At 41.6% G+C, this 19,045-nt stretch overlaps 1 protein-coding gene across 3 annotated transcripts in view; it reads left to right on the top strand.

Annotated features, from left to right (window-relative positions):
* The window catches only part of LOC135480104 (serine/threonine-protein kinase N2-like), a 69,548-nt gene extending 50,826 nt beyond the window's left edge, over positions 1–18,722 (top strand). For all 3 annotated transcript variants that reach the window (XM_064759861.1, XM_064759859.1, XM_064759860.1), the window contains 14 exons: positions 894–1,003; positions 1,881–2,024; positions 2,737–2,812; positions 6,843–6,983; positions 7,443–7,615; positions 8,784–8,944; positions 9,766–9,838; positions 10,100–10,279; positions 11,639–11,790; positions 12,274–12,493; positions 14,699–14,806; positions 15,516–15,596; positions 16,054–16,113; positions 17,580–18,722. In XM_064759861.1, coding sequence (XP_064615931.1) covers positions 894–1,003; positions 1,881–2,024; positions 2,737–2,812; positions 6,843–6,983; positions 7,443–7,615; positions 8,784–8,944; positions 9,766–9,838; positions 10,100–10,279; positions 11,639–11,790; positions 12,274–12,493; positions 14,699–14,806; positions 15,516–15,596; positions 16,054–16,113; positions 17,580–17,723 — 1,823 coding nt within the window. In that variant the 3' untranslated portion in view covers positions 17,724–18,722. The remainder of the gene's footprint in view (positions 1–893; positions 1,004–1,880; positions 2,025–2,736; positions 2,813–6,842; positions 6,984–7,442; positions 7,616–8,783; positions 8,945–9,765; positions 9,839–10,099; positions 10,280–11,638; positions 11,791–12,273; positions 12,494–14,698; positions 14,807–15,515; positions 15,597–16,053; positions 16,114–17,579) is intronic.
* The last annotated feature ends 323 nt before the right edge of the window (positions 18,723–19,045 follow it).

Raw genomic sequence — 19,045 nt, 5'->3', positions numbered from 1 at the left:
GTTCAGATTTTCACCTGCGTGCCTCGAGGTTGACGTATACCTGACACATAACCAAACTGAAATCTGTGTGAAATTCCTTGTGTGAAATACCCTTACATGAAATCACCTTGTGGGATATTCCTTGTGTGAAATCGCTGTCTTTCTCTTCTCATATTCTCACTCAGTCAGTAGAAAACTAAAACCCAGTGCCTCCACAGTCCTGTATTTTTAATTGTGAAAACCTTGCCAGTACACAAACTTTTTTCTTTTTCCCATGAAACTGAATCAACAGCTTCAAATTCAAGTTCATGCGTTTGCCAGTGAGCTAATGGAGTAATGAACAGTTAAAGGTGTAATTGAGTTTTCTACCAGACATGGTAATGATTTGACATTGCTTTTGTGTTTTCAGCCACAGCAGTACAGATTTGGTAGTTGTGTTCTATGTTTCCTACCACATGTGGTAATAATTCGTCATTACAGTTGTGGTTTCAGCTCAAATAGTGCTGATTTTTTTAATTAATATTCTACCAGTTTTCTACTAGAAGTCTTTTGTTTTCAGCTACAGCTGAGCACTGATTCAGCTTTTCTGATTTAGCTTTTCTGATTTGTATTACCAGCATTGCTGATCAGTATTTTCAGCTATGTACAGCATTGATTCAGCTGTTCTAGTCTGTATTACCAGCATTGCCGATCAGTATTTTCAGCTATGTACAGCACTGATTCAGCTTTTCTGGTCCGTATTGCCAGCCTAGCCGATCAGGATTTTCAGCTATGTACAGCACTGATTCAGCTTTTCTGGTCCGTATTGCCAGCCTAGCCGATCAGGATTTTCAGCTATGTACAGCACTGATTCAGCTTTTCTGGTCTGGTAAGACCATTACTTAACCTCCCTTTGCTGCTCTCTCTGTTTGCAGACGAGATCATGGCTGTGGTGAAGTTGGATCATCAGCAAGTCCTACAGACTCCATGGAAGTCATGCAGTCAGCAGTGTTGGGACCACAGGGCCAGTATAGACCTGGACAGGGTGAGTCATGATAGGTCAAAGTTCACTTATTGCTCTTCCTTGGTGGTAGTGAGTGGGTGGCTCTTGTGGCACTTTGCGCAGTCTATCGTTCAGGCTAAGTCTGATGACAAAGTCCACTGTGTAGGATTATGGATAAGTCGGATGTCAAAATTCACTGTTCAGGATTATGGATAAGTCGGATGTCAGTGGGTGGCTCTTGTGGCACTTTGCGCAGTCTATCGTTCAGGCTGATGACAAAGTCCACTACAGGTGTAGGATTATGGATAAGTTCACTGTTAAGGATTATGGATAAGTCGGATGTCAAAGTTCACTGTTCAGGATTATGGATGAGTCGGATGTCAGTGGGTGGCTCTTGTGGCATTTTGCGCAGTCTATCGTTCAGGCTGATGACAAAGTCCACTACAGGTGTAGGATTATGGATAAGTTCACTGTTCGGGATTATGGATAAGTCGGATGTCAAAGTTCACTGTGCAGGATTGTGGATAAGTTGGATGTCAAAGTTCACTGTGCAGGATTGTGGATAAGTTGGATGTTAAAGTTCACTGTGCAGGATTGTGGATAAGTTGGATGTCAAAGTTCACTGTGCAGGATTGTGGATAAGTTGGATGTTAAAGTTCACTGTGCAGGATTGTGGATAAGTTGGATGTTAAAGTTCACTGTGTGGGATAAATCAGAGTTTTCATTCTGGTTTATGTTGTTTGCTTTTGCATAATGTGACATAGAAATATACATAACATAAGACATGCAAGAACAAGATTGTTTACACGTCTCCAGAATTAAGTCCATTTGGTACATTTCTGTTGTTAAATATTGCACATTTGTATGGTTTTGAGAGGTGAATATCAAGGTTTTGGTATTTCTGTGTACCTTTTTTCAGTCACGAGAGCTTGATATTGCCGTGTACTGGCGAGACTGGAGACAGATGTGCGCCATCAAATTTTTCCGCCTGGAAGACTTCCTTGATAACCGTCGCCATGGGATGGCCATCCATCTAGAACCTCAGGGGATTCTCTTCGCGGAGGTTTGTCAGTAGAGAAAATAAAAATGCCAATCTGTTTTAAGATAGTGTAAAAAATGTAACAGGATAACTCTGAAGAAGTGTAGACAGTATGAAGTGAATTTCTCAAAAATGAAAGATATCAGTTAACTTTGGATAATTTGAAATATAAAGCTAACAAACTAAGTACAATATTTCACCACAAGTTTGCCATGTAGAAATGCACAGTCAAAAGCGCTTAAAGCCCTCAAAGGGACCCTTTTGATGCAAACACTTTAGTTTTTCTGATAAGAAATTCATCAAACTCTACAAAAAATACTGGCCCTAAAAGGTAGCTAAAACTTTCAGAATCAAGCAAAATGCTTCACTTTAAAAATGCCAAACTTTGAGTGAAATACAGTAACGGACAAAGCAATTCTAAACTTCAAGGGAAATACAGTAACTGACAAAGTAGCACTAAGCTTTGGGCGAAATACAGTAACTGACAAAGTAGCACTAAGCTTTGGGCGAAATACAGTAACTGACACAGGAACTTTAAACTTCAGCGGAAATACAGTAACTGGCAAAGGAACTCTAAACTTCAGGGGAAATACAGTAACTGACAAAGTAGCACTAAGCTTTGGGTGACATACAGTAACTGACTAAACAACATTAACAATCAATTGCACTTCTGTCAAATTTTATTGTAAATTAGTTATTTACTTTTGTGATCAGTTTGTTTCTTTTTCTGTTCCAGATTACATTCTTAAACCCAGTTATGTCAAGAAAACCGAAACTTCAGAGACAGAAAAAAATATTCCCAAAACATAAAGGTATTTGAACCAAACTATTTTCCTTGGAAGCCCCTGAATTGTAGTATTTAGTGATATTTAGGCATTGTTTCTCTATCTTAATCCACTTCTCCCTGCCTTCATAATATGAATGGCCTATGTCATCATTCTTAACTCATCACCCATTGATAAATACAGATCCATTCTCCGTTATAGGTCAACTTGGAAAATTCCCCATGACATCATTCTTTAAAAGCTGTGTCAACCAATGGAACATGGCCACACATTAGTTGTCATGCGGAAAATGTTCACCCTGACTGCGACAGTTATGTCCCTGACTGGATTACCCATCACATGACTGTTATGTCCCTGACTGGATTACCCATCACATGACTGTTATGTCCCTGACTGGATTACCCATCACATGACTGTTATGTTCCTGACTGGATTACCCATCACATGGCAGTTATGTCCCTGACTGGATTACCCGTCACATGGCAGTTATGTTCCTGACTGGATTACCCATCACATGACAGTTATGTCCCTGACTGGATTACCCGTCACATGACAGTTACGCCCCTGACTGGATTACCCATCACATGACAGTTATGTCCCTGACTGGATTACCCATCACATGACAGTTATGTCCCTGACTGGATTACCCATCACATGACAGTTATGTTCCTGACTGGATCACCCATCACATGACAGTTATGTCCCTGACTGGATTACCCATCACATGACTGTTATGTTCCTGACTGGATCACCCATCACATGACAGCTATGTCCCTGACTGGATTACCCATCACATGACTGGTATGTCCCTGACTGGATTACCCATCACATGACTGTTATGTCCCTGACTGGATTACCCATCACATGACAGTTATGTCCCTGACTGGATTACCCATCACATGACAGTTATGTCCCTGACTGGATTACCCATCACATGACAGTTATGTCCCTGACTGGATTACCCATCACATGACAGTTATGCCCCTGACTGGATTACCCATCACATGACAGTTATGTCCCTGACTGGATTACCCATCACATGGCTGTTATGTCCCTGACTGTATTACCCATCACACGGCTGTTATGTTCCTGACTGGATTACCCATCACATGACAGTTACGCCCCTGACTGGATTACCCATCACACGGCTGTTATGTCCCTGACTGGATTACCCATCATATGACTGGTATGTCCCTGACTAAATTACCCATCACACTTACTGCTGGAAACCCACAGGCACAATAAGTTTATCCACTTGCTGACTGGTAGGAATATTATAACAACAGTAATAGTAGTCTTCTAACATTTGGGGCGAACGGGTGGATCGGCCGTTGTTGTTGCTGTTGTTGTTTGTTTTGTCAGCGGACAACATCAAGTGACTTTCCACTTGATAGTGGATACTCGGCGAATATACAACCCTACCATTTTTTTTAAGTTCGCTGTATTTGCCTGATCAGCCATCTGAAAAACTTATGTTTCTATTCAATATTTCATTGTTGACATTTTTTATTAATATCCTTGATTATTGATAATTCATTTAGTTGGTCCGTCATTCACGTGGAGTCTCTCAGCTTTCAATTGGATCACATGACGTAAATTTGTATAAAAATTTATCTGTGACATTTCTGCCATTTGATTGGCACTTTGATAACTTGGTCACAAAGCTGTTTTAACGGATAATGGATGTATATTTATCAGTGTTTGATGGTCGAGTAAAGAATGACCTTATGAGCCACTGATATTATGAGTGTAACTTCTTCCTTGTCATGTTATTTGATATTTGCTATCAAAGAACTCCACTTCAGAACCAAATCCGGGGTCGGGTCATACCAAAGACTTTATAAATGGTATTTCTTGTTGCCTCGCTTTGGGCTAAGCTCTGAAAGTAAGGAAACATGACTAGTTGGCCCTGTGTCAGTATGGTGTGACATGGTGGAGTGTCATGTCTGGTGTCCTCGGCATGATGTCTTCAGTGGAGGTAGTATTTTGGCAGCATGGACTCACCCTACCACAGGAAGACACAGCATGTGTACACACACCGTGTGACAATAAGCAAGGGAGGTCAAAGGTTGTAACGTTGGGTGAAGTTTGTCTTCCACCAAAATGGTGTGCACATCTATTTGTCACATGTGGAAAAGTTCATCAGCAACTTGCCAAAGATCTGTAGTTTTACCCATTGCTCTCCAGTTTCCCCCTACTGGCTGCCATGGTATATGTGAAGTGTTACCCCTTGCACTCCAGTTTCCCCCTACTGGCTGCCATGGTATATGTGAAGTGTTACCCCTGTGCTCTCCAGTTTCCTCCACTGACTGCCATGGTATATGTGAAGTTTTACCCCTTGCTCTCCAGTTTCCTCCACTGACTGCCATGGTATATGTGAAGTTTTACCCCTTGCTCTCCAGTTTCCTCCACTGACTGCCATGGTATATGTGAAGCGTTACCCCTTGCTCTCCAGTTTCCTCCACTGACTGCCATGGTATATGTGAAGCGTTACCCCTTGCTCTCCAGTTTCCTCCACTGACTGCCATGGTATATGTGAAGTTTTACCCCGTGCACTCCAGTTTCCTCCACTGACTGCCGTGGTATATGTGAAGCGTTACCCCTTGCACTCCAGTTTCCTCCACTGACTGCCGTGGTATATGTGAAGTGTTACCCCTTACACTCCAGTTTCCCCCACTGACTGCCGAGGTATATGTGAAGTTTTACCCCTTGCACTCCAGTTTCCCCCACTGACTGCCGTGGTATATGTGAAGTTTTACCCCTTGCTCTCCAATTTACCCCCACTGACTGCCGTGGTATATGTGAAGTTTTACCCCTTGCACTCCAGTTTCCTCCACTGACTGGCATGGTATATGTGAAGTTTTACCCCTTGCTCTCCAATTTACCCCCACTGACTGCCGAGGTATATGTGAAGTTTTACCCCTTGCACTCCAGTTTCCCCCACTGACTGCCGAGGTATATGTGAAGTTTTACCCCTTGCACTCCATTTTCCCCCACTGACTGCCGTGGTATATGTGAAGTGTTACCCCTTGCACTCCAGTTTCCCCCACTGACTGCCATGGTATATGTGAAGTTTTACCCCTTGCACTCCAGTTTCCCCCACTGACTGGCATGGTATATGTGAAGTTTTACCCCTTGCACTCCAGTTTCCTCCACTGACTGCCGTGGTGTATGTGAAGTGTTACCCCTTGCACTCTATTTTCCCCCACTGACTGCCATGGTATATGTGAAGTTTTACCCCTTGCACTCCAGTTTCCTCCACTGACTGGCATGGTATATGTGAAGTTTTACCCCTTGCACTCCATTTTCCCCCACTGACTGCCGTGGTATATGTGAAGTTTTACCCCTTGCACTCTATTTTCCCCCACTAACTGCCGTGGTATATGTGAAGTTTTACAACTTGCACTCCAGTTTCCCCCACTGACTGCCATGGTATATGTGAAGTTTTACCCCTTGCACTCTATTTTCCCCCCACTGACTGCCGTGGTATATGTGAAGTTTTACCCCTTGCGCTCCAGTTTCCTCCACTGACTGCCGTGGTATATGTGAAGCGTTACCCCTTGCACTCTATTTTCCCCCACTGACTGCCATGGTATATGTGAAGTTTTACCCCTTGCACTCCAGTTTCCCCCACTGACTGCCATGGTATATGTGAAGTTTTACCCCTTGCACTCCAGTTTCCCCCACTGACTGCCGAGGTATATGTGAAGCGTTACCCCTTGCACTCCAGTTTCCCCCACTGACTGCCGTGGTATATGTGAAGTTTTACCCCTTGCACTCCAGTTTCCCCCACTGACTGCCGAGGTATATGTGAAGCGTTACCCCTTGCACTCCAGTTTCCTCCACTGACTGCCGTGGTATATGTGAAGTTTTACCCCTTTGCACTCCAGTTTCCTCCACTGACTGCCATGGTATGTGTGAGGGTTTTGATTATGGCATTAAGCAACAATGAAATGAATAAAAAAAAATCACCCAATTAATTACTAAATCATTTTGCATAGTACAGCTGTCAGTGTTTGAAAGTAGACATGAATTGATTGGACGAGGGATATTTCAGGACGGAATTTCCTGCGTCCGCAGCAGATGAATATAAACGTGGCCACATGGGGTCGGCTGATGAAGAGATCCATCCCACCGCAGATGTCCGAGAGTCCGAGTGACGCCGGGGACACGCCTCCTTCCAACATCATGTCACCTGGTGAGTCTAGGCATGCCATTGGGAAATAGAGAGGGGAATCAGTATGAAATTAGCCAAAAATACATATAGATGATGAGCCGAATGTTTGAGAGGAACGGTTTCAAGATAGAAGTGAAATTGTTTAAAGGATTAGTGAAATGTTACTTGAAAATCAAGATTATGATTATGCAAGAGATAAAAAAAAATTTTGTCAGGAACTGAAATTTTTCAAGAATTCTTCATTTTTGGGGTATAAGTTATGTTTAAGTCCAGCTCTCGCTGTTACGACTCCTGCTGTAACGGCTCCTGCCGCTATGGCTCCTGCTGTGAGCTAAGCGGTTTTGCTTGGTACCTGGCTTAGGTGCTGTGGTTTTCCTCCTGGCGAGGTTTATTTGAAATATATCCCTAAAATTACATAAAACACCAATCAAAAAAACCATGATGTACAGACCTTGGTAACAACCTCTGTTCTTTTGGCAGGTATTTTAGCATCAGACCGGGGTAGGCCAGTGATGAATATTGACTTTGAGGCACCCACGTCGCCTGAAGTTCCGAATTCGATCACACACCCAAGTGAGGAGGTCATCCATCGTAACCATGGGTTACAACCTGACAACAACAGAGCATCACAGTCACAGGAGAAAGAGATACAGGTGAGCTAAGGAAGCTCTGGGACAGCTCACAGTCTGCGTTCAAACGCAGCCTTGGACAGGCAATTTGTAGATTTTTCCACTATTACTCTTTAGTGGCTGAGTTCAAGTCCAGCTTATGCAGGTCATAGGTGGGAAGGTCTTCCAGCAACTTGTGGATGGCCATGAAGCTGGTCTCTGTCGTATAAGTGAAATATTCTTCAGTACAGTGTAAAACACCAAACAAACGTCAGTTCGGGCTTGCTTCCGGTCTGTTTTGTATGTGAGAAGGTTGTACTCAGTCTGGTTTCTTTCCACCATAAGTGTCATATATGCAAAATATGCTTGAGTACAGTGAAAAACACCAATCATATAAAGTAGAACTGCAAAGCAGTTTCGGCCGGGGTCCACATCGTTTGTTGTTGGAGTTATCATTCTACGCTGTCGAGTAGAAGACCCCATAGCTGTATGTAATTGCATAACTGTTTCGGGAAATCATGCTCAGTGCAACAGAAAGCATTAAGTCAAATACCATAAAGCTAGTCCAGTTTCCATCTAACTCCATGATAAAACAATAGGATTAACATCTATTTGTTAAAAAAAAGACGGTGATGTTATTTAAACTCTTCTAGAAAACTATTGATTGTAGCTCAGATCCGATGGCATACCCCAGAAAGAGCATGTCTTGGGCTACAATTTGGTGCAAGTTTCACATTTGTAGCTCTCATGGTTCTCGAGATAAAGGTCATTGAAATTACTTAACTAGGTTTTAGTTTTTTTTAAATTATAAAGATAGGCAAAAAAAAAAAAGCAGATTCAGAATCAGCCCTTCAAAATAGACCAGAACACAGTTTAAAAAATTGAAATTTCAAAACTAGTTGTGACGTCCCAACTTTAACCGATTGCTTCCAAAGTTTTTGCTGGAAGTCAACAATGTTTTCAAACTTATTGTAACCACCAAAAGTCTACCTGCATGTCAAATTTCAAAACAGTCGGTTCAGTGGTTCTTGAGAAGATATGTAAACGATTTCATGTAAAATGCAATATGGCTGCCAAACCATGTGACATAAAAAAATTTCAAGTCAAGCGACCTAGGCTGAAGGTGGCACAAAAAGTCGAATAAATAATAATCCAACTGGAGGAGACTATGATTTTATTAACCACGTCATGCCTGCCAATTCCTCTGTTTCAGGCAGCATTATCGTCGTTTGATTTCTTACCCGACAACACAATTGACCTTGACCTGGAGGTGGCTGATCCGGTGCCGGTGCCAGTGCCAAGGCACCGCTCTCCCAGCCCACCCCCGCCAGCTCTTCCCAACTCCACTCCTCCCACACAGTCTCAAGTATCCAGGTGAGAGTGAAAGTGAAGTTTGGTTAGAAACCAGATTTCATGTACTTATAAAGAGAAACAGTAACTTGCATGGGTTTTCAGACCATCACTGACACTGCTACATATAATTAATATGTAAAGCATATTTATATGCACATGTATAACAACTGTATTTTAATTTTTAGAAGATTCTTGTCATTTCTCTGAACTTTTTATTTATTTGTTTCTTTTTTTTTATTTTTTTTTGTCTTTGCATTACCACTCTGATGTTTACATGTAGCTGTTTTGACTGGTTGACCAGGGTGACTGGTTGACCTGGTGCCAGTATAATATAATGTGACTGGGTGGGTAACTGGTCGGCCTGGTACCAGTATAATGTGACTAGGTGGGTAACTGGTTGGCCTGGTACCAGTATAATGTGACTGGGTAGGGTAACTGGTTGGCCTGGTACCAGTATAGTGTGACTGGGTAGGGTGACTGGTTGACCTGGTGCCAGTATAATGTGACTAGGTCGGGTGACAGGTTTACCTGGTGTTAGTGTAATGTGACTGGGTAGGATGACTGGTTTGCCTGGTGCCAGTATAATGTGACTGGTTTGCCTGGTGCCAGTATAATGTGACTGGGTGGGACTCGCCCTGCCACAAGAAGACACAGTATATGTACACAGATCAAATGGCTCCTCATTGTCGTAGGCCCACATGTACGCCTGAAAGATGTTTAGTAGGACGTAAAAAAACAAAGCACACATGTACGTTCCTTCACTCTTGCTGAAGATGTCTAATTGGTTAAGTATTATGGGAGCGTTTGACAATGAAAAACCAACATTTTTTGCTGTCTTTCAGTTTATCCAATAGCCATATCCAAATGAGCAGCTTTAGACCAATCAGTGTGCTAGGAAGAGGTCATTTTGGAAAGGTAAGGCCACCTGTTGAGGTAAATTGCACACCTTTTTTTGTAACAAGCTTAGGAAGAGGTATTTAGTTCTAGGGTCGTTCTTGCCTTCCCACCATGTAGATGTAGAGCTCATGCACATCAGCCTGTATCCATTCAGCAATGTGTAAACAAATTTCCTATGTGATAATGTCCCCTTGAGCTTTTCTTTGTTAAGGTAAATACATATTCCCTGTGCCTATACAACTGTACAAAGACCTGCATGTTTGTGCTTTTCCGTCACAGGTCATACTCTCTCAGTACAAGAACACAGGGGAATACTTTGCCATAAAAGCCCTGAAAAAGGGAGACATAATATCCAGAGATGAAGTGGAGAGCTTAATGTCAGAGAAGAGGATATTTGAAGTGATCAACTCCTCCAGACATCCCTTCCTTGTCAATCTGTTTGCCTGTTTCCAAACAGAGGTAAGTTTACCTGGCAAGGGCCAGGTCTCAGGGAATTGAAACTGCCTGAAAACTTGAGGCAGGGACTTTCGTCGCCAAGGTGGTTGGCATGCCAGCGTGGCGCAATGATCCAGGAGCCTCTCACCAATGCGGTCACTGTGAGTTCAATGCCAGCTCACGCTGACGCTGCTGGTCGCCGTGGTATAAGTGAAATATTCTTGAGTACAGCATAAAACACCAATCAAAGAAATAAGTTCAAGATTCTGTCAGGACTTAAGCTCAGTATTAACTTTAGTCCTGACTATAGTGCCTTGTATGTGCCTACTTTGTATGAAGATGATACAGGTATTAACTTTAGTCCTGACTATAGTGCCTTGTATGTGCCTACTTTGTATGAAGATGATACAGGTATTAACTTTAGTCCTGACTATAGTGCCTTGTATGTGCCTACTTTGTATGAAGATGATACAGGTATTAACTTTAGTCCTGACTATAGTGCCTTGTATGTGCCTACTTTGTATGAAGATGATACAGGTATTAACTTTAGTCCTGACTATAGTGCCTTGTATGTGCCTACTTTGTATGAAGATGATACAGGTATTAACTTTAGTCCTGACTATAGTGCCTTGTATGTGCCTACTTTGTATGAAGATGATACAGGTATTAACTTTAGTCCTGACTATAGTGCCTTGTATGTGCCTACTTTGTATGAAGATGATACAGGTATTAAGATTTTAAGCCTGAATTGTTGGGGTTTAACATACCTTTGAACAGTTTGGGTCAGAAAGGTCCACAAGTTTTGTTATTGAATGTACCTTGCTCTCAGCTACAGGAACATGTATTGTGACATTTCTGTGACTTTATCTGTCAAACTTTTTGACTCGAAAAGATGACGAGGGAGTTTTCCATGGCTTTGCGGTTAAGGTGCTAGTCTCAGTCGTTTGCGCATTCTATCATTTGTTGAAGACCACCTTCTCTTCCACCAGTATGGTGAGCACATCTGTGCACATCACATGTCATGTGGGAAATTTTCATGAGTAATTATAACTTGTCAGATGTCTTTCAGAATGAATTAGAGCAATGCTGTGTATTTACGAAATCTCAGCTACATGTTATAATGTCATTTGACATGCTTTTAAGCTTGTACATGTAAGTAGAATATTTCATTCTAGAATCCTGAAAAATATAGATTTTGAGTCTGGGAAAGTCTGAAATTTGGAATTTATTAAGATGTCTGAACTGAGAAATTGGAACTTACGAGTATGGAATGGAGACAGCCTGATTTCAAATTCAGGCTAAATCTGCATGCACGCATGGAATGCTGTCTTTCCTTTCAAGATTAACTAGTAATGATGAGTGGCTGATGTTTGACGTTGTCAGGAGCACGTGTGTTTTGTGATGGAGTACGCTTGTGGCGGAGACCTGATGATGCACATCCACAACGACGTGTTCACCGAGCCGCGCAGTGTCTTCTACGCAGGCTGTGTCGTCCTCGGCTTACAGTATCTACACGACCACAGCATTGTCTACAGGTAAACACTTTGAACAAGGTTTCTGTTAATAATAATTTTGTGGACAGCTTTATTTTCTGGAGTGTGGCCAAGCTGTGTTAAGTGTTCTAGGTCACACAGTCCCTGTAGTGGATTCATTAAATATATTTACATTTATTTTATATAAATGAGATGTTAAGCTGTGTGTCATTGAGAGGATGTCTATCTGCAACAGATATTTAAGCCTTGTGTGAATGCATATCTGTAACAGAGATGTTAAGCCGTGTGTAAACATCTATCTGTAACAGAGATGTTAAGCCTTGTGTGGATGTCTGTAACAGAAATCTTGAGCCTTGTGTAAACGTCTATCTGTAACAGAGATTTTAAGCCTTGTGTGAATATCTGTGTAAACAGAGATGTCAAACCTTTTGTGGATGTCTCTCTGAAACAGAGATGTTAAGCCTTGCGTGGATACCTTTCCATAACAGAGAAGTTAAGCCTTATGTGATTGTCTATTTGTAACAGAGATCTTAAGCTGGACAACCTACTGCTGGATACAGAAGGCTACCTCAAGATAGCAGACTTTGGACTGTGTAAGGAGAACATGGGGTATGGTGACCGCACCAGCACCTTCTGCGGCACACCGGAGTTCCTAGCCCCTGAGGTCCTATTAGAAACATCTTACACACGAGCCGTTGACTGGTGGGGGCTTGGTGTGCTCATCTTTGAGATGTTGGTGGGAGAGGTAAGATGCGGAAAGGCTCTTGTAAGAGGAGGGTAGTGAGTATGTGGGGGGGTTGGGGGTAGGAGCATACCCACAAACTTAATCTGTTTGTACACCTCAGGGCAATCACCAAAATTCTAACATTTATTGTGGTAAGGCTTTGTGAAAGCACATGGCTGTCCATCCTTCAATTGGTTCATCTGTTCAACTTTCTGCATAAACACTTCTACAGAAGTGCTTCATGTACGCTTTTTAAACATTCTGCATTCATTTCGGTTTTCACACTGGCTTTGAAAGCCTTGAAAAGACTGGGAATTCAATTAACCTTTCCAGGGTTTTTAGCTCATGGCTTAGTTTATGTCATATCATGAGCGTTGATGTCTAAGCCCAATAACAGGGAAAGCAATGTTAAACAAAATGTTGGGGGTGGTATCATAAAGAGTAGTGTAGGTATTGAGATCAGCGTTTGCACATATGTCAAACATAATAACATGACAGGGATGTTCCAGCATTGATTTGGTGTGTAAATACTGTTAATTGACTTGAAACTAAATTCCTGACTTAGTGTATTAGAATCAGCATTAAACAAAATGTTAGGGTGGTATCTCACCACAATACCACATGTAGTCAGCTGAGGGTTTGCACATAGGTAGAGCACAGTAACCCTAGGGGGGATATTCCATCCTAGATGCAGTGTGTGCATATTAAATACTGTAAATTACTGAATTCCTGACTTAGTGTATAATGTTTTAGAATCAGCATTAAACAAAATGTTAGGGTGGTATCTCACCACAATACCACATGTAGTCAGCTGAGGGATTGCACATAGGTAGAGCACAGTAACACTAGGGGGGATATTCCATCCTAGATGCAGTGTGTGCATATTAAATACTGTAAATTACTGAATTCCTGACTTAGTGTATAATGTTTTAGAATCAGCATTAAACAAAATGTTAGGGTGGTATCTCACCACAATACAACATGTAGTCAGCTGAGGGTTTGCACATAGGTAGAGCACAGTAACCCTAGGGGGGATATTCCATCCGAGATGCAGTGTGTGCATATTAAATACTGTAAATTACTGAATTCCTGACTTAGTGTATAATGTTTTAGAATCGGCATTAAACAAAATGTTAGGGTGGTATCTCACCACAATACCACATGTAGTCAGCTGAGGGTTTGCACATAGGTAGAGCACAGTAACACTAGGGGGGATATTCCATCCTAGATGCAGTGTGTGCATATTAAATACTGTAAATTACTGAATTCCTGACTTAGTGTATAATGTTTTAGAATCGGCATTAAACAAAATGTTAGGGTGGTATCTCACCACAATACCACATGTAGTCAGCTGAGGGTTTGCACATAGGTAGAGCACAGTAACACTAGGGGGGATATTCCATCCTAGATGCAGTGTGTGCATATTAAATACTGTAAATTACTGAATTCCTGACTTAGTGTATAATGTTTTAGAATCGGCATTAAACAAAATGTTAGGGTGGTATCTCACCACAATACCACATGTAGTCAGCTGAGGGTTTGCACATAGGTAGAGCACAGTAACCCTAGGGGGGATATTCCATGTAGATGCAGTGTGTGCATATTAAATACTGTAAATTACTGAATTCCTGACTTAGTGTATAATGTTTTAGAATCGGCATTAAACAAAATGTTAGGGTGGTATCTCACCACAATACAACATGTAGTCAGCTGAGGGTTTGCACATAGGTAGAGCACAGTAACCCTAGGGGGGATATTCCATGTAGATGCAGTGTGTGCATATTAAATACCATAAATTACCAAATTCCTGACTTAGTGGATTGTGTATTATGATCAAAGTTAAACACAATATGGGTTATGGGTAGTATCTCAAAAAGTGCGGTATGTATTCACCTGAAGTTTTACATGCATATAAAGCACAATGACACATGGTGGGATGTTCCATTGCTGATGATATGTGTGCATATTAATTACTGTAAATTTAGCAAATTCACGATTTCAGTACACAGGACGGTTTGCATTCTTGTCTCCAACAGATGAGCTCTTTGGTAGCCGTGCCACCAAACCTAGTTTAGAAAGTTTAGCTAATCATTTTACATTACTGTAAGCTTGTAGAAGTGATGAACATTTATTTTGTGTAGCCTGAAAAACTTTGGTGAGGAAAAGACGGGGAAATTTGAAATGCTGTGTGCATGTGTATGAAGGGTGTGTTTGGTTTTTTGCCAGTCTCCATTCCCAGGTGATGATGAGGAAGAAGTGTTTGACAGTATTGTGAATGATGAGGTACGCTACCCTCGCTTCCTCTCCACGGATGCTATTTCTATTATGAGGCGGGTAAGTAAGACTAAGGTGCCTGTGATATACCGTCCAGGACTCTAGGCTCAGCTTTTCTTTTCTTTTTTCTGGTGACTCGAATGGATGTGATGTAATTTAGATATCAGAAGGGATCTTCCCTCATTTCTTTATGTAACCACTCTTCTAAAAGTCACCCCTATTGAGTGGTATGAAATATGGCATTGAACAATGATCATCTGATTCTATTACACACACAGGTGTTAGATCAGGTCTTATGTTAAGTACAGGTGCTTGCCTACAGTGGTGAGGATACGAAGTGTGGGCTCAAACATGGTCACAGACAACGGATATGCCCTGAATGCCTGCAAGCCTTGGTGATAGCAAGAGGGTTCCCACACTCTGTTGACCATTTGTACAGTCTACTTGAAAACCACTTGTCTTCCAAGTTCAATAGTAACTTGCTGAAAGATGAAGGTTTCCCCTGCGAAATGTCCTTTACCCTGAAACTGACTGCTTTTGTGTAAAATGTGGTCTGTTTGAAAATGACAAAATGTGATTCGTTTTATGATGGGAAAATGTGGTCCTTTTGATGATGAAAAAAAGTGGCCCATTTGACGATGACAAAATGTGATTCGTTTGATGATGACAAAATGTGATTCGTTTGATGATGACAAAATGTGGTCCTTTTGATGATGACAAAATATGGTTCAACTGATGATGACAAAATCTTGCTGGTTCAATTTCACAGTTGTTACGGAAGAACCCTCAGAGGAGGCTTGGAGCCAGCGAGCGGGACGCGGGTGACGTGAAGAAACAGGACTTCTTCAGGGTAAGTCAGCATTCAGCCAAACAAACACACGCGGGGTAAATCACACCCTGTGAACGTAGCTGTCCTTGTCTTTTCAGCCCCCTGCTGGTGTGGGAGTGGAGAAAAGGTTTACACGTTTTCTGTCAATCAGTTTTACTCATGAAATTCAAGTTTCTGGCCATTTCATGGATGAATTCTTTTTGTTCTGTTTTGGACTATTTAAAGTTTTCCTGGTTTTGTTCAGAGTAGTTCGTTGTATTGATGTATGTGGCTTCAGTACAATTACAAATGAATTTCAAGTTTTCATGGTTTTTGTTCAAAACGGTTCGTTGTATTGATGTTAAATTCGATATGTGGCTTCTCAATGATAAGTTTACAAATCAAGTTGGATTTAAACACTGCTTAATCAGTAAGTCAATAAGTGGATCAGTCAATCACATTGTGGATTCTGACCTATGCTGTCTGATGCATGTTACAGGATATAAACTGGGATGACCTGCTGAAGAGGAAGGTCAAACCACCGTTCATACCCACTGTGGTAAGTCAGACAAGAGTCTCGAGAACAGAACTTGTGTCTTTACCGTCTGTTCGTCAATGTCATTCTGATAAATCACAAGCCAATTAACTTTTCGAGTTTCATGGTTCGAAATGAAATGTTGATCTTTTCTGTCTCGCTGCAAGCTACGGGAGTCTGAGGAATCAGAACGTTTAATATTTTTGAACTCTTCAGTGCAATGACCTTGACCAAAATTTAGGTCATCCAATATAACAGGGTTCGCACGAGTCCTTGAAAACCTTGAAAGTACTTGAATTTTATTTTGGTTATTCAAGGACTGGAAAGTGCTTGAATTTGACCATTTTTATGTGGAGGTCCTTGAAAGTACTTGATTTTGTTTGTGTCACGTGAAGATAGTTATTCGGTGGTAAGAATCTGTGAATCAACTGGCAACGGGCATGCACCTAAAGCAGCCGCCAGTGATACATACGCGGTCAAAGTTTTGCACCACTACAGACTTCCTTTTCTCCGCCAGAGAGCGCTAATATCGCCATTTTTTGGTTTAGCGAAAAGAGCTTACGCTGTAGTCATTGAGAGTGATTTGGTGCGTGAAAAAAAAAAGCATTAGAGATGCCAGGCAACTGTCGTTTTATCGATGAATGGCTGCAGTTCTCAGATTTCAAGAACTGGCTTGTGAGCGACGCCAGCAGTGTCAATCGTGCACACTGCCGATTGTGTCCCCGAAGTATAGATGTCTCCAGTATGGGCAAGTCCGCCTTAAATTACTCGTGACTGACAGTGGTGCTGTTTACAAACACATGGGTTGTGTGGAAAAATTTTAAGCTGCACTTTTTATTCTGATGGACAGTGGAAAATTTTAATTCAGTGATGGATTGTCTGATTATCAGGCTTTACTGACTGAAGGTTAGGGCACCAACACAAGGCTGCGTACTGGTCAAATGATATGGCATGGCTGTACCACACTTACGAAATGACCTAAAAAAATATTCAAGCTGCGCCTTTTGTCACAGTTTGTACGCGAGTACAATATTCCATTTACAATGTGGTAATTCAACATGGGTAAAGTACAACACACAATCTTTTACTTCTCTGAAATATTTACATGGTCTAAAGTCTTAAAACTTATTAAAACAGAACAAGTGAATGAGCAAACATTTTGACCCCTGGGTTTAGGTTCCTTTGTTCCTTAAGCTACAGATCTTACTGATCATTATCGTTATTAGCTTTTCACAGTTGTTCTTTGTTTGTTTGTTTGTTTTTTGTAACCATTCTACACTGAAGTACAGATAGACTTCAGGAACTTTGGAAAATGAGTAGAGATATTTTCAGAAGCTTGTTCGAGAAGCTATTTTTGAGACAGCGACATAGTTATCTCCCTTTCTGGGCATTGTGGACATGTGAGCTGATTATTTTCTGGGTTTTATTTACTCTCCTCTCAGGCATGATCTACTTGGTTATAACACCTTTATTTTATCTGTTTTACCTAGCGCCACCCAGAAGACGTGAGTAACTTTGACGAGGAATTCACGGCTGAGAAAGCCATTCTCACCCCAGCCAAGGAACGCAAAATTCTCACCTCAGAGGAACAAACATTCTTTTACGACTTTGAGTACATGGCAGATTGGTGTTGACAGAGTTACTGGGTCCTGTCCCTGTCTACTTACTAACAGGACAACACTGCAGGTCGGGAAGAACTGTTCACTGAAGAATTGTGTCCTGCCAGGGTTCAGTGGGAATTTGCCCTGCACTGAGTTATCCTGCTGGACAAAACTTGCTGTAGTTTGTTGGGAGTGGAAAAGCAGCCAGTGCCAGCCTAGCATTTAGGTGTTGACTCTGCTAAGCATCACAGGTAAGTCCACTGCGTGGGAGCGGAGGAGGCAGATGGGCTGCGAGGAAACTGCAGATTGCTCCCCAGGGATAGCTAGCTCAGCTGATGTAGAGGAGCCAGTCGAAATTCAGAACAACATCTTGATGCGGACAAGGCTGAACGCCATGAACTACGAATTTTATTACTGCAGTCAAGAATTCAGTTTATTATAGTGTGCCGGAGAAAAAAAAGGAGACGTTTGGGCAGGTGCCAGCAAGTTAAACCCATTTTCAGTACCTCAAGCTTAAAACCAGGTTGTGTGGCTTCTGATGTAAGGAGTGAATTTGTTGTGTGATGCAGCTACGTGTAGCCAAGTGCAATTACGAGATTTTATAGTGCTTACCCCTCTTTCCTGCTTCTACTGACACAAATCATGACAATCTGCTCAAGAAAGCTGGGGCTGGAGCTCTAAGATACAGTCGGACAGGCAGAGATTTGCATGCTGTAATCGAATGCCAACCCATTCTGTTCAGCTCTATGATTGAAAGTCATTGAACTAGGCCTAAAGACTTGCTCAGTAGTGGAGTTGTTGACAGAGACTTGGGAAGCTCACATGGGAAACTCACCTGGGAAGCTCACCTGGGAAGCTGTTTCTATTCCAGTGTTCCTAATGTCTAGGGTTATGAAGTGGTGGGCTGCATCAGACAGTAACATTTCTCAACCCCCCACCCCCCACCCCCCACCCAACCATAGGTGGACTCGGCTTAATACAGCTCTTTGGTTGTGTGTATACAAATATATATGTTGTAATAATAGTCAAGTGTGTTTGTACAGATATATATATATATATATATATATATATATATATGTGTGTGTATATATATATATATATTTGTGTGAAAGGATGAGACTAATGCTAATGTAACTGAACCATTTGTGAAGTGTCGACAAGAAATGGCTTTAGTTTCGTGTCTTGGTATGAGCTCAGACAATAATGTGTACCTAGAGGCTAGGGTACATGTACATGTAGGTATTCTTCGTGAAATCAGAGCCCAGAGTTACTGCTCCTGCAAAGGTCACTATATTGAATGAAGCATTTTGATCTTAAATTTGCCAAAGCTACAAAACTAAAACAAGCTAATTCAG

The sequence above is a fragment of the Liolophura sinensis genome, chromosome 13, assembly GCF_032854445.1.
Source record: "Liolophura sinensis isolate JHLJ2023 chromosome 13, CUHK_Ljap_v2, whole genome shotgun sequence".
NCBI classification, from domain to species: Eukaryota; Metazoa; Mollusca; class Polyplacophora; order Chitonida; family Chitonidae; genus Liolophura; species Liolophura sinensis.
The sequence above is the reverse complement of the archived record's forward strand: the minus strand, read 5'-3'. Positions and strand labels throughout refer to the sequence as shown.